This window comes from Colias croceus, chromosome 25 (assembly GCF_905220415.1).
Source record: "Colias croceus chromosome 25, ilColCroc2.1".
Classification (NCBI taxonomy): Eukaryota; Metazoa; Arthropoda; class Insecta; order Lepidoptera; family Pieridae; genus Colias; species Colias croceus.
In genome coordinates, this window is record NC_059561.1 from 2,474,853 (window position 1) to 2,490,048 (window position 15,196).

Sequence of the window (15,196 nt, forward strand, 5' to 3'; positions counted from 1 at the left end):
TCTAGCTACATCAATCCCAAGTTAGATAATAGCAAAGTTTTAATGATTAATTTGCGAATTGTGACGTCATAAATATAAATAGATTCAAATTGCAAAACTCATTACTTCCACAAAGGATCGGAATACAATATTCTCGAAAGTTCGACTCCAATTTAGTTCTAAGATTCCGAAACAAACTGAATTCCTTTCAAAGAAATGTATGTAGCACTGTTTCTAATTTAACTTGGATGTGATAATTTTTGGATAACTTTTAGTAGGGTTGTGTGTGGAGGGTATATGCTAATAAACTGGGTTGTGCTTAAACTTAAAACTTTTTCTATAGGTACTATAACTGTATAATATTGATTCTTTGTATCTTTGGAAATACCTGCCCACTGCCGCTTCTTCTTGAATTACTGTATATTAAAAAAACTGTATCATATAATATAGCGCCATCTATCGGTATTTATATATTTCGGGGTAGTTCTAAATTATTAAGCTAATGTATAATGTTCCCATGGAAATAAAAATATTTTGCGTTGCGAAGTAATTTTTCAAATTATTGTGAAAAATATGTTAGATTTTATCTTAATATATATAAATCTCGTGTCTCAATGTTTGTCCTCAATGGACTCCTAAAACACTTAACCGATTAGAATAAAATTCGCACACCATGTGCAGTTCGATCCAACTTGAGAGATAGGATAGTTTAAATCTCAAATCATTTTAGAGAAAGCGGGCGAAGCCGCGGGCGGTAAGCTAGTATATTATATTTTCGTCACTATAAATAATATTATTTTATATCGAAGTTCATTTTACGTAATGGGTCTTGATATTGGGATAAAAATTATCCTTATTCCGTATAAATTCTTGATTCCAAATGTATTCCAAATCCGTTTCAGATGTAAAATTATACTTGGAAATACTATAAATAAGTGTATCAAAATAAGTATAGATCAAAAGACTCATGTTAATAAAGCTGTTGGAAATAAGTCTTTTTCTTGTTTTTTGCTATAAATGAAAACACGTGGATGAATTTTTAAGCTATTGCATAGCTTCTATCGCGGGCCTTGAGCGCGGGGACCGAATCCAGAAATTGCGTAACGAAAAACCTCACGCTCCCCACTCCGACAGGCACGGAGGTGTGGCTTGAAGGCATGCTATGCAATAGCTTTACCGCGGCAGTCCCCGAGTGCCACACGTATTTTTTTAATATAAAAAAAACAGTTTTTACATCTCAATTTCTGATTCGTTCATGATTTATTTAACCTTCCTAACTCCTTATTTGCAACATTATTAACTAGCTTTCCACCAGCAGCTTCGTACGGCTTCTATATGTATGGAGGTTCACTGTGGATCAAAGATTTGTTCCAGCAACAAAATTTTTCAGCTGTATGTTTTTGTGTCCTTTTAGTTATAGTTTTTGGAACGAAGTTTCCGCGCGTTGTGAAAGGGGGCTAGACAGAAAAAATTCTTACGAAAAGTTGTCTCGACACTTTTTGCTAGAATGTAAGCCGTGCGGCGTGCGCGTGGTTCTCTGTCTGTCTCTCTCTGACTTAACACTTCGTTCCATCCGGATGTCCCTTGACATCGCTCAAGTTTTTATCTGGTATTGTATGTGGTACGGATAGTGAGAAGTGTGTTTGGGTGAAAAGTGATATACGGAATAGGTAAAAAATTAATTAGGTAATTTAGTTAGTGAAATAATATAATATTTTTCACGGCTTGTTTTTCATTTCTCTCTTTAAGATGTTTACCAAAAAAGATATACGTTATATGAAATCCAGTCTCAGCCACTCATATGTATAATACATAATTGAAACCACTTCTCAGAGATGCACATTCTATTTTCAACTAAAATGTTATTTTATCCAAATATAAAAACTGCATATTGCGCCAGTGAAGAATCACGGTCACACTGTACGTAGTAAATATTATCTCTATGGTCACACTATACTTTATCTAATATATATAAATCTCGTGTCACAATGTTTGTCCTCAATGGACTCCTAAACCACATAACCGATTATAATAAAATTCGCACACCATGTGCAGTTCGATCCAACTTGAGAGATAGGATAGTTTAAATCTCAAATCGTTTTAGAGAAAGCGGGCGAAGCCGCGGGCGGTAAGCTAGTAGATTGTATATTCACAATATTTATTGCAAACTCATAAAAAAAATTAACAAATTTCATTTAAGTAACATAACGAAAAACCTGTAACAAACAATTTAGAAATTATAGTAATTAATTATCAGTTATCTTTAATGAGTGATAATGAGTTATTAATCGCAATAGATAAAATATCTTCAATAAAATCAGTATGCGTATTTCAAATAATCAGTCGGAGTCGAGACACAATGAAGTTACAAAGCTTTCTTTACGTAATAGTTTTAATAGCAAATATAATTTCAATAGCAAACGCGGCACGAATATTAGCAGTATTTCCAACACCATCGATAAGCCATCAAGTAGCGTTTCGACCGTTAACACAAGAACTAGCAAGGAGAGGTCATGATGTTACAGTTATTACCCCAGATCCTGCCTTTCCCAAAGGCCAGGCTCCGGCCAACTTGACGGAGATCGATGTCCATTTCTCTTACGATTTCTTCGGAGGAATCTTTGATATGCATCAAGGAGATAAAGGAGGACTTATCAGGCAGGTTCAGGAAATTTTCGAAAGTATGACAACGATTTTTGAAAAACAGTTGCAAGTACCAGAATCAAGGAAGTTGTTTGATCAGAATTTTGATTTAATAATAATGGAAGCGCATGTGCGACCTGCTTTAGGATTAGGTCATGTGTTCAATGCCCCAGTTATTCAATTCAGTTCGTTGGGAGCTGGTGGCGCCGTTTACAATATGTTTGGAGCACCATCACATCAGCTTTTGTATCCATCTCCAGTCGCGAACAGGCTATACGACCTAACTCTCTTTGAAAAAGCTGAAGAGTTGTTGAAGAATTCATTCATTGAATATATTGTATCAACCACAGAGGAATTTGAATATCAAATGATGAAAAGAACTTTTGGTGATGACGTGCCGAATTATGAAGAGCTAGAAAAAAATGTCCAGTTATTGTTTTTAAATGAACATCCGATTTGGGCGGATAACCACCCTGTGCCACCTAATATTGTTTATGTTGGAGGTATTCATCAAAGTCCACAACGAGAATTACCCCAGGTAACATTTTTTCGGTCAATTATTGAAATTATTATTTTGTTTTATGGATTCCTAAATAAACGACTAATCGGTTGAGTTACTTAATTAAAACATAAAAGAGTTTACGTAAACAGATTTATTTTCGCAGATAAATGAATAAAAATAATTGAATCAAAGCTTGTTTTGTCTAACTAAATCGTGAAATTTAACATAATATGTACAGCCATAACCTCATAGAGAACTATGTTTTATTGACTAAAGAAAAATGACATGATATAATATGTTATGTTGCGAGTTAAATTCGGTGCTAAATGTTAAAAATATGTAATGACGTTTCAAAAGTGCTTCTAGAAGAAGCCTAATTGAATAAACAAATGTTTGAATTTGAGTTTTAATTCTCATAAATGCAATCAATAAAATAAATTCATCAAGTGAAATTTTTTTTTCAGGAATTTAAAACAATTTTAGATGCATCGAAGAATGGAGTTATATACGTCAGTTTCGGTTCTAACGTCAAACCTTCCTTATTACCACCGGAAAAGCTTGCAGTAATGACAAAGATTTTGTCTAAATTACCATACGACGTATTATGGAAGTGGGACGGAGAGGAGCTGCCAGTGAAAGCAAGCAATATTAAATTTTATAAATGGTTCCCCCAAGTTGATCTTTTAAGTAAGTGTGGATAATTGAATTTAGAAATCTAGGTTATAATATTTAATTAAATTCGAAATATATTTACCATTGAATTCCATTTCCATGACCAGTTCCTTGTGTTAACGATTTTGTCACAACATCTCACGACATTATAGCTACTGTAGTCGTTGGAGCTACTGACCATAACTACTCGTTTATTTTATAAAAAAATTTATAGGTTTTTTTTAAGAATTGTAACCTTATCTTGATACCAATGTATCGTAAGAAACTATAACTATAAAAGTATAAAATCATACAAATGCTGTATTTAAACCTTCGTAATATTTTTACAGAACACCCGAAAGTCAAGTTATTTATAACTCAAGGTGGTATACAATCAGCAGACGAAACAATCAACGCGGCTGTACCAGTTATCGGTATTCCAATGATTGCTGACCAATGGTACAATGTCGAGAAATACGTGAAACATGGAGTTGGTCTGAAAATAGATCTGTCTGAATTAACTGAGGCAACTTTCGAGAACGCTGTGAGGAGAGTTATTGAAGACAAAAGGTGAATATTGGACAAGAGCTGCCTTTAGTTGTGACTAAAACTAATTTATATTACAATGTTCTAACTCTTTCAACTCTTTAATACTCTATAAATTTATTCTAAATCATATTCTCGATTACAGTTTCAAGAACAACATGATAAGACTCCGTTCGCTCATGAGGGAGCACCCAGTGCCGCCACTAGAGCTTGCTGTGTGGTGGGTGGAGCATATACTGCGACATGGCGGTCAGCACCTGCGCTCCCCCGCAGCGGGGCTCACCTGGACACAGTATTATGAAGTGCCCTTGGTCCTCACTATTTTAGCTGTATGTTTGAGTATCATTGTAGTCATAATTTTACTGGTATTTTGTATTGTAAGGAAGCTTTTTTGTATTAAAAGTAATTTACGGAGTAAAACAAAAATTAGTTAAGTCATTAATTTTAAGAAAGAACTAAATAATAAGAGTAATGTAATTTATTTTAATTAATACAAAACTAAATTTAAAATCAGTGATTCTCTTTTATTTCTTCCTCTCTGTTTAAGATATTTGTAAGCTGATACTTGGCAGTGGTGTAGGATATAAAATAAACCAGAATTACACTTAAACATACAGGTTTTTACCTAGTTTGGGAGTCAGAGACTTCAATATTTCAAAATGTAAAATCTTTTGTCAATAAAGAATTTTTATTTATTTTATTTTATTGAAACAATTCAAAGTTAAGTCAATCCTGTCAGTTTTGGATTAGCAAGCATGTTGCAGAAAGTTTCAATTAAATTCTAATCGATGAGAATTTTTCTAATTACTTCAAGGTGTTCCCGTCTCATCTGATTCCTCAAAATTAGCAATAAAGTACTTGAGACATAACAGATGGACGTCTGTTGATATTCATACCGACACGTCATGGAGTAAGGCGACGATTTTGGTATCTTTGAATCTTGCGAAAGAAGTTTCACTTCTGATACGTGTGCTCGGCACACGCGCTCTTTTTTGTTGTTTGTAGATTCGGAAATCGAGGATTTGGCCTAGAAAACCTACTCGGAAATACGTACATTCAAACAAAATACAACCCGCTTAAATCCGTACGAAATATTTTTATCGCTGCAAATATGGATGGGAATTTAAAATGCGAATTTGATTTGATGAAAAATAAATATTTATATTTGCTATTAATATATGTAAAACTATGACGTGTTGATCAATTTGTTAATCTGTGAATGTGGAGTATATTTTAAAGAAAATAGAACGAAACGGAATATTTTATAGAGAATAAAAATAGAACTTAATATAAATTTGCTATTATTGATTTTTGTATTATGAATAAGTTTATCGATTGCAATAAATCAGTCATTTAATTCTTATATTTCATTGTAGATTGTAGACTCTCTGACGTACGCAACGTTACTTTGTGTCTCATTAAAATTTTGCAACTTTTTATTGCAATTGTAAAAGTAAATTTGTTATTTTTTATTTTTATATAATATAATAAAATTATAAAGCTGAAGAGTTTGTTTGTTTGTTTGAACGCGCTAATCTCGGGAACTACTCGTACGATTTGAAAAATTCTTTCGGTGTTAGATAGCCCATTTATCGAGGAACCTATTTTCATTATTAGGCTACCTATATAAATTATTATCATCTCGCTAGGACCAACAGGAGTGGAGCACTGCGGGTAAAACCGCGGAGCACAGCTAGTTCAATATAAATTCCTTTCAAGTCCAATCAATCAAGTCAATTCCTATCAATTAGTATCAAACACTACTATTCAAATTCTATTTGTAACTTAATGAGCGTGCAATAATGTTTCGATTAGACTTTTAAATACAGTTATAATAGTCATGCATCAATTAATTAAACATTATAAATTTAATTGTTATAAATTACTGGCTTTCCGCCCGTGGCTTCGCCCGCGTTTTCAAAGAAAAACCAGCATAGTTCTCGTTCCCGTGGGATTTCCGGGATAAAATCAAACATACAAACACATCCATCCTCACAAACTTTCGCATCTAATGTATGAAAAATAAAAATAATCGGCAATAAAATGAAATAATCGTGATTTCAATACTTACTAAATTATATTCCTACAAAGGACCAAATATAACCACGCTTTTCGAACTCAATTTATTCAGATTGATCTAAACACACCTGACACCTCGAAGGTTCAATCAATCCAGATGTCCGACAGGGCCTTTTGTAGCAGATGTCAGTGATTCGACGTTTGAGGGGAGGAGGAGGATAATGAAGGAGGATGTAAGGAGAAATTGAAACGACGTTTACCATGGTCGGGTGCTTTTTTAAACACGCTTGAATATTAGCTTCCCTGTTTGTATACAGGGTGTATTATATGGTATGTTATGTGAATTATATGGTATGAAGCAATATAATAAAGACCCATCTTTTCTTAGTTATGTTAGAAATTACTCGAAAATTTTAAAAAAAGTTTGTTTTACTGCAAAGCGTTTGTATATCAAAGAAAAAATACGCGACTCTGATAATAAAGTTAAAACAGTTTGGTCTATTATTAATGGTGAAATGGGTAAAAGCAAATCAAGTAATACCATAAAACTTGTAAATAATGACAGGGTTATTGACAAAAGTGCTGATGTTGCGCTTGCTTTTGAAGAATTCTTCAGTAGTGTCCCTGCTACTATTACTAATAGTTTAAATTCGTCTTCAGCACTTGCAGAAACCTTTTTGAGGGACCATGTTGCGGGGTGCAGTACATTATTTGAATTACGACACGTAACTGCTAGTGATATTGTTACTGCCTTTAAGACGCTTAATCTAAAAAATACTTGTGATCTTTGGGGAATGTCCGTAAATTTAGTTAATAATATAATAGAAAATATTGCGAAAAATTTAGCTTTCATATTTAATAAGTGTTGTGACTATGGTACATTTCCTAATTTACTAAAGCTTAGTAAAGTTATACCTCTATTTAAGAAGGGCGATCAAGAAGACTGTAACAATTATAGACCTATCTCTATTTTACCAACATTAAGTAAGGTATTCGAGAAGTTAATATTAAACCAATTGAGTAGTCATTTTGCATCTAATAATTTACTGCACACCAAACAGTTTGGTTTCACAAAGGGGCGCTCAACCACAGATGCTGGAGTTGCACTTCTAACACATATTTATAAAGCATGGGAAAACTCAAAAAATGCTCTGGGGATATTTTGTGACCTCTCCAAGGCATTTGACTGCGTTGAACATTGCACTTTGTTACGTAAACTTAATCACTATGGAATTACAGGAAAAGCCCAGAACCTCATAGCGTCATACCTGCATGATAGGATACAGACTGTAGTTGTTAATGGAGAACGTTCTAGCGGTGCGTCAATTAACATTGGTGTTCCACAGGGGTCCATTTTAGGTCCCTTCTTGTTCTTGGTATATATCAATGATCTTCCCTATTATTTGCAGGATAGGTGTGAAATAGTTCTGTTTGCAGATGATACCTCATTAATTTTTAATGTGGATAGGCATGACCCAAATGTTGACGAAGTGAACAGTGCTCTTTTACACATATCTGAATGGTTTACTGCCAATAATTTATTATTAAATGCCAAAAAAACCACTTGTGTTGAATTTTTACTTCCTAATGTAAAAAAGTTGAACAGAGATATTACCTTGAACGGGGAGGTATTGCATCCTACTGAGTCTACTGTATTTCTAGGGTTAACATTGGATGAGAAACTACAGTGGGGAGCCCATGTCAACACCGCTGCAGGTAAGCTCAGTTCAGCTGCATATGCAGTCCGAAAAATAAGGCATCTCACCGATGAAGATACGGCTAGATTGGTTTATTTCAGCTACTTTCATAGCATTATGTCCTATGGAATTCTACTGTGGGGCAAGGCTGCAGATATAGAAACTATATTTATCTTACAGAAAAGAGCCATTCGCTCTATATATAATTTACGTGCTCGGGACTCACTAAGAGATCATTTTAAGAATACTGGTATCCTTACTGTACCATCACAGTATATATTTAATAATATTTTGCATGTTCACAAAAACGCCGACTTACACACAAGAGTAGGAGATAGACACGATTATGGCACAAGGAACAGGAATAGAATTGAAATGTCATTTTTCCGATTAGCTAAAGTTAAAAATTCATTTATGGGTCAAGGTATACGCTTATACAATAGAATTCCTCTCAATATTAAAGAGTTTACTAGTTCTAAATTTAAAACTTATATAAAAAATGTACTAGTTCAGAGAGCGTACTACAGTATTCAGGAATATATGGACGATAAAGACCCATGGAGGGTTGTCGCGTAAAAACCACAGGACAGTTCTTTGCATATTATGATAATGTATAAGTTAGATATAAGTTACATATTATGTAATATTGACATGATTTTAAAAGAGCAACTATGGAGTTTCTTGCCGATTCTTCTCCATAGATACTGCTTTCCGAATCGGTGGTAAATGTTAAAAATACTTATGTAATGACGATTCGAAAGTGCTACTAAATAGTAGTCTAATTGAATAAATGAATGTTTGAGTTTGAGTTTGAGTTTGAGTTTGTAATCGTTAAGTGTGCACAGGCGATTTTTCCGTAACTATTACAGATAACAAAAAAATATTACGGCCATTTTACACATTAGGTTGACATTTTAAGTACGTTGTCGTTGTTAATGTATAAATTTGTTAATAATTTAAATTATTTATATAATAATATTTTAAAATTTACAGTAACCAGATATTTCTTAATGACTTTTTAATGTAATAGATATGTAATGAATCTATAATTACGATTCATATTAAAACGTCTAAGTATCGATAAAGGAATTGAATTTACAAATTTGTGTTTTATTCAGATAATGTGACTTTTTTCAGAGCATCCAAAAGTCAAGCTCTTTTTAACGCAAGGAGGAATGCAATTAAATTAGCAGATGAAACTATCAACGCTGCCGTTCCAGTCATAGGCATTCCAATGATTGCTGAACAATGGTATAATGTTAAGAAATTCGTAAAACATGGATATGGTCTGAAATTAGATCTCTCCGAACTAACTGAGGCAAGTTTCGAGAACGCAGCGATAAGGGTTATTGAAGATGAAAGGTCTGTATAATGGAAATTATATATTTGATATTTATCTATAGCTGGGAAAATAATTCTAAATCTTTAAAATCCTACTATTATTCATTATAGTTTCAAGAACTCAAACTTCGTTTCAAGAATATGATAAGACTCCGTTCGCTCATGAGGGAGCACCCAGTGCCGCCACTAGAGCTTGCTGTGTGGTGGGTGGAGCATATACAGCGACATGGCGGTCAGCACCATAAAGAGGCAAATAGATATTTTTCAAATTCAAGTAGCTTCCTGATAGGAGTTCCATAGGGAACCATTTTAGGCCCTCGTATTTATACTTTATCCGTTGCAGATTTATTTTTTCCTTTACTTTCGTAGCACCAATTGTTTATTTCGACGGAAAAAATGAAATAAGAATTGGAAAACTTACCATTTTGAACATTCATTTTTGTTCATAATGTTTAAAACACACACAAAACAATTTTTTATCAGATCTGATGATATTCAATATTCATTTTAAGAGATTTAGAGAGCAGTGGTGGCTCAGTGGTGAGACCTCGGACTTCGAATCGATAAGTCCGGGGTTCGAGACCAGGCGAGCGCGCAGGAATTAAATTGATTTTTCAATTTATCTGCGCATGTTGTAACATCACCACTGCTCGAACGATGAAGGAAAACATCGTGAGGAAACCGACATGTCGAAGAATTAAAAAGTTCGACGACATGTGTCATCCGCCAACACGCACTTGGCCAGCGCGGTGATTATGGCCTGTACCCTCATAGGAGGCCCGTGTCCCAGCAGTGGGAACGTTTATGGGCTGATGATGATGATTCATTTTAAGATCGGTATACTTTAAATATATACTCTGTATTAACACGTTTTATGTTATACTTTCAAGTAACTACCAATATATATTTTTTAATTATTGTACTCCCGTTAATAAAATACGAGCAAAGTACTCCATCATTGTTTTCAATTCTTCCAAACTACTATTTGACGCTCCACGAATTTGTCACGTCGCGAAGAATTACTATTACTATGTACTACTACTACTATTATATTACCAGAAATTATCTGCCATCAATAAAATATAAATCAACGTCTCTGTTTATAAGTCTCTTTTGCTTCTTTACTTTAATGATGCACGCGTTGATAATATATTTACTAATACTGTTAAATAGAATTATTATTAGAAAAAAAAATATTATTATTATTTGATACGAAAATCTGTAGCCTTAGTCTCCACTACTAATTGTTGTTTTTCTATAATGTATTCAGACCCTTTTATTAATTCGATATTAGAGGTACATTGTTGTAAAACAATGTAGATATATAAACAGCTTTTTAGTGTTCAAATTCACCACTTAATTGTGGTGATATTATCGCCACTAAGAAAGATGAGATAAATAACTTTTGAACAATCCACATATGCATTTCGAAAGACTGAACAAAAGAAGCTATGTATTGATTGCAAAGAATATCTAATTAGATAGTTCTTCGTTTGATATTCGATATTTTCCGCTTTCTAACTTTGCTACCATTCGCAACGATGAAAGAAAACATCTCATTTTTGCCAAATAGTTTTAAAACAAACTCGTTCTAACAAATACTTATAGCTTCTATGTACTGTATCAGCCACTTAAAAAATATAAAGAAAAAAAATGAGTTGGGCCATGCCCATATTGGGAAGAAAAGGCTACACTTCGCTCTTTATATCAATAAACATTTGATTTAATAAACATTTTTGGTAGTTATGGTTATTCATTAATTTTGGAAGACTTCTTAAGCAGAGAGATAAAAAACAACTTTTACAAAATATATTTTATTTCACTAACTATTTATCTATTAAAACATATTTATCTAATTAACTTTTTGCTTATTCCGTATATAACTTTTGCTCGAAACATACTTTCTCACTATCCGTACTACATACAATACCAGTAAAACTATAACTAAAAAGATACTTAAAACTATAGCTAAAACAGTGAGGACTAAGGGCACTTCATAATACTCTGTCCAGGTGAGCCCCGCTGCGGGGGAGCGCAGGTGCTGACCGCCATGTCGCAGTGTATGCTCCACCCACCACACAGCAAGCTCTAGTGGCGGCACTGGGTGCTCCCTCATGAGCGAACGGAGTCTTATCATGTTGCTCTTGAAACTGTAATCGAGAATATTTTGATTAAGAATGAATTTTACTCGATGTAGATATAGCATGTGAAGGAGATTTTCTAATGAGAATTAACTCATATACCTTTTGTCTTCAATAACTCTCCTCACGGCGTTCTCGAAAGTTGCCTCAGTTAATTCAGACAAATCTATCTGCAGACCAACTCCATGTTTTACGTATTTCTGAACATTGTACCACTGGTCACCAATCATTGGAATGCCGATTACAGGGACAGCAGCATTTATCGTTTCGTCTGCTGATTGGATCCCTCCTTGAGTTATAAACAGCTTGACACTCGGATGTTCTGTAAAAATTTGATTCAAATAAAGCACTTGGATAATTTCATACTTATATGAATTAAAAATTAGCGAATAGTGATGGACAGTGGCCTCAGTGACGAAATAGCTTTAGATAGTGTAAATAGGTAGAGAGTTTTAATTGAATTCCATTTCTATAAGCACTCCCTTAAAAATATCATTGTAATTTCATCATGATATCATTTTAATTAATTTAATATGGAAATTTTATCTACACTTACTTAACAGATCAACTTGGGGGAACCATTTATAAAATTTTATATTGCTTGCTTTCACTGGCAGCTCCTCCCCGTCCCACTTCCATAATACGTCGTATGGTAATTTTGACAAAACGTTTGTCATTACTGCGAGCTTTTCCGGTGGTAATAAGGAAGGTTTGACGTTAGAACCGAAACTGACGTATATAGCCCCATTCTTCGATGAATCTAAAATTGTTTTAAATTCCTGAAACAAAAAAAAGATCACTTGAGGAAAGTTTTTATTGCTCTTCTTAATTCCATTACATTTATTTAACGCACACGTATTTGTCATTAATAACTTTAGAATAAAACGAAGTTATTTTTAAGATTTGGTTTTACATGCTATGTTAAATTTAATAACTCAGGCCCCGGAACCACAGACACAATAGAAAATCTATTGTGTCTGGGACCGATCGGGCCGCTTGGGGCTCAATGGGTTAAGTATAAATTATTTATTTATTTATTTAGGACAACTTACAAAACAGACACCATAAAGCCGCGTATAAATTAAGCGCGGCAAACCATCGAACATAGGCGCGCGCGGCGGCCGCGCACTATGTAGACGGGATTGCCGCGCGCGGCGACGCGAACATTGCCGCGCTCGAACGTGCCGCGGGGCGATCCGCTCTCTGTCGGTTTTTGAGACCGCATCAAAGGAGCTTCAGGCGTTCGCTCGCGCGCCGTGTGGACGGTTTGTAGTTTTGGTGATTCGGCTCGCGCGGCGTATACGTAAAAATGGACAACGAAAAGTGCCGTTTACTAATACAATTGTATGGCGCTAATGAATTTTTGTGGAACAACAAATCCTCCCAATACCACAATAAATCGCTGAGGTATGATGCGTGGGTAGAAATCAGTAAGAAAATGGATATACCTATTCCTGACTTGAAAAAGAAAATTCTACATTTTTGGCGTCCTACAGAAGAGATGTTCGTGATGGATCGCCTGCCGCGCGCGGCAACTACGTTAAGCTTAAAATTTATCTACATATTGGCTCGCGCAGCAAATGAACGTCAAACCTGGTCGAACATTGGTTCGCGCGGCTGCCGCGCTTAATTTATACGCACCTTTACAATATGATTACAGATTTATAAGATACAAATATATAGCCGAGTGTTGTTTGTTGTTTTAATTACAAGTTGCCACGGATGATAAGAAACAGACGATTTTTTACATAAAATGACTATTTTCTTTTTTAACAAAATAAATCTTAAATTAAAAAATACATATTTAAGTTAAAAACTACAAACTACATTAAAAAAAAAAACATTTAAATATTAATAATTAAATTCATAAAAATCAGTACTTAGGGAATATAAAATATAACTCTTTACTTAATCCACATTTATAAAATATCACAGAAAAATAGATAGGCACATTTAATACAATAAGCAGGTAATTATAATCTCACTAATACATTAATCCATTAGTCTAAACAATACAACGTAAATTTAAACTACAATTAAAAACCACTTAAAATAATGTACATAACTATGTAAATGGTGTAAATCAATAAAAAATCAATAGTAAACACACAAAACTTGACCGAAACCAAGATGTAAATCATTGAAATTATAATTTCATAACTATTCTATTTATTTATAAAATATTTTTTTTTCGTCAGCTCTTCTACTTTTAAATTAAGTCAATAGATAAGTCAATTATTTAAGAATTCTTTAAAAAAATATTTCAATACTTTACCGAAAAACATTACCTGAGGTAATTCTCGTTTTGGACTTTGATGAATACCTCCAATATAAACAATGTTAGTTGGCACAGGATGATTATCCGCCCAAATCGGGTGTTCGTTTAAAAATAACAACTGGACATTCTTCTCTAGCTCTTGATAATTCGGCACGTCATTGCCAAAAGTTCTTTTCATCATTTGGTATTCAAATTCCTTTGCTGTTGATACAATATAATCAATGAATGAATTCTTCAGCAACTCTTCTGCTTTTTCAAAGAGAGTTAGGTCGTACAGCCTTTGAGCAGCTGGGGACGGATATAAAAAGGGATGCGATGGTGCTCCAAACATTTTGTAATTGTTGGGACCAGCTCCCAATGAACTGAACTGAATAACGGGAGCGTTGAATACATGGCCTAATCCTAAAGCAGGTCGAATATGCGCTTCCACGATTATTAAATCAAACTTCTGATTAAACAACTTCTTTGATTCTGGTACTTGCAACTGTTTTTCAAATATCTTTGTAAGACTTTTGACATATTCCTGAATCTTCCTGATAAGTCCTCCTTTATCTCCTTGATGCATATCAAAGATTCGTGGGAAGAAATTGTAAGAGAAATGGACATCAATTTCAGTCAAATTAGCCGGAGCATGGCCTTTAGGAAAGGCAGGGTCTGGTGTGATAACTGTAACATTATGACCTCTCCTTGCTAGCTCGTGTGTTAACGGTCGAAACGCTACTTGATGGCTTATCGCTGGTGTTGGAAATACTGCTAATATTCGTGCCGCGTTTGTTATTGAAATTATATTTGCTATTAAAACTATTACTAAAACTAAACTTTGTAACTTCATTGTATCTCGACACTGACTGATCATTTCAATTACGCATACTGATTTTATCGAAGATAGCTATTTTATCTGTTCTAATAAACTAATTTATACTCATTATGTATAACTGATATTTAATTGCTATAATATTTAAATAGTTTGTTACAGGTTTATCATTATGTTACCTATTTTCTTTAATGAAAATTAGGTACTTTTTTTTTAATGAGTTTGCAATAATTAATATGGTGAATCTATCAAATTTAAAATGTGACCGTGATTCTAAACTGACGCAATATGCAGATTTTTTATTTGGCGAAAATAAGATTTTACTTTAAAAAAATAGTATCGGTTTAGATCTCAGAGCCTTAGGCAAATCAACGGCTGTTATAGATTAGCGGTGGCCCATACCGAAAAAGAAAGGTACCTACTCACAAAAATTCACTCATTCTTTATATTATTAAAAAATGAGTTCTGCTTGTAGCGGCGGTGAATGTATTTCACATAATGTCAACTTTTTCCGGAACACATCCTAAATAGAAAAATAAAACACAACATGAACAATATACATTTTATTGCTCTAACTAAAATCAT

The 15,196-nt window shown here is 33.9% G+C and overlaps 2 protein-coding genes across 2 annotated transcripts; one reads left to right on the top strand and one right to left on the bottom strand.

Annotated features, from left to right (window-relative positions):
• Nucleotides 1-2,156: 2,156 nt before the first annotated feature.
• Nucleotides 2,157-4,756, top strand: LOC123703143 (UDP-glucosyltransferase 2-like). The gene is made up of 4 exons (XM_045651046.1): nucleotides 2,157-3,160; nucleotides 3,589-3,811; nucleotides 4,126-4,345; nucleotides 4,467-4,756. Exons 1-4 carry the CDS (start codon nucleotides 2,246-2,248, stop codon nucleotides 4,753-4,755), a joined length of 1,647 nt encoding a protein of 548 aa, XP_045507002.1. The 5' UTR covers nucleotides 2,157-2,245; the 3' UTR covers nucleotide 4,756.
• A 6,474-nt stretch (nucleotides 4,757-11,230) lies between these two features.
• LOC123703020 (UDP-glucosyltransferase 2-like) lies at nucleotides 11,231-14,629 on the bottom strand. Its single transcript, XM_045650889.1, has 4 exons — nucleotides 13,808-14,629; nucleotides 12,076-12,391; nucleotides 11,622-11,841; nucleotides 11,231-11,528 (listed from the first exon to the last, which is right to left on the bottom strand). Exons 1-4 carry the CDS (start codon nucleotides 14,627-14,629, stop codon nucleotides 11,231-11,233), a joined length of 1,656 nt encoding a protein of 551 aa, XP_045506845.1.
• Between the last annotated feature and the right edge of the window lie 567 nt (nucleotides 14,630-15,196).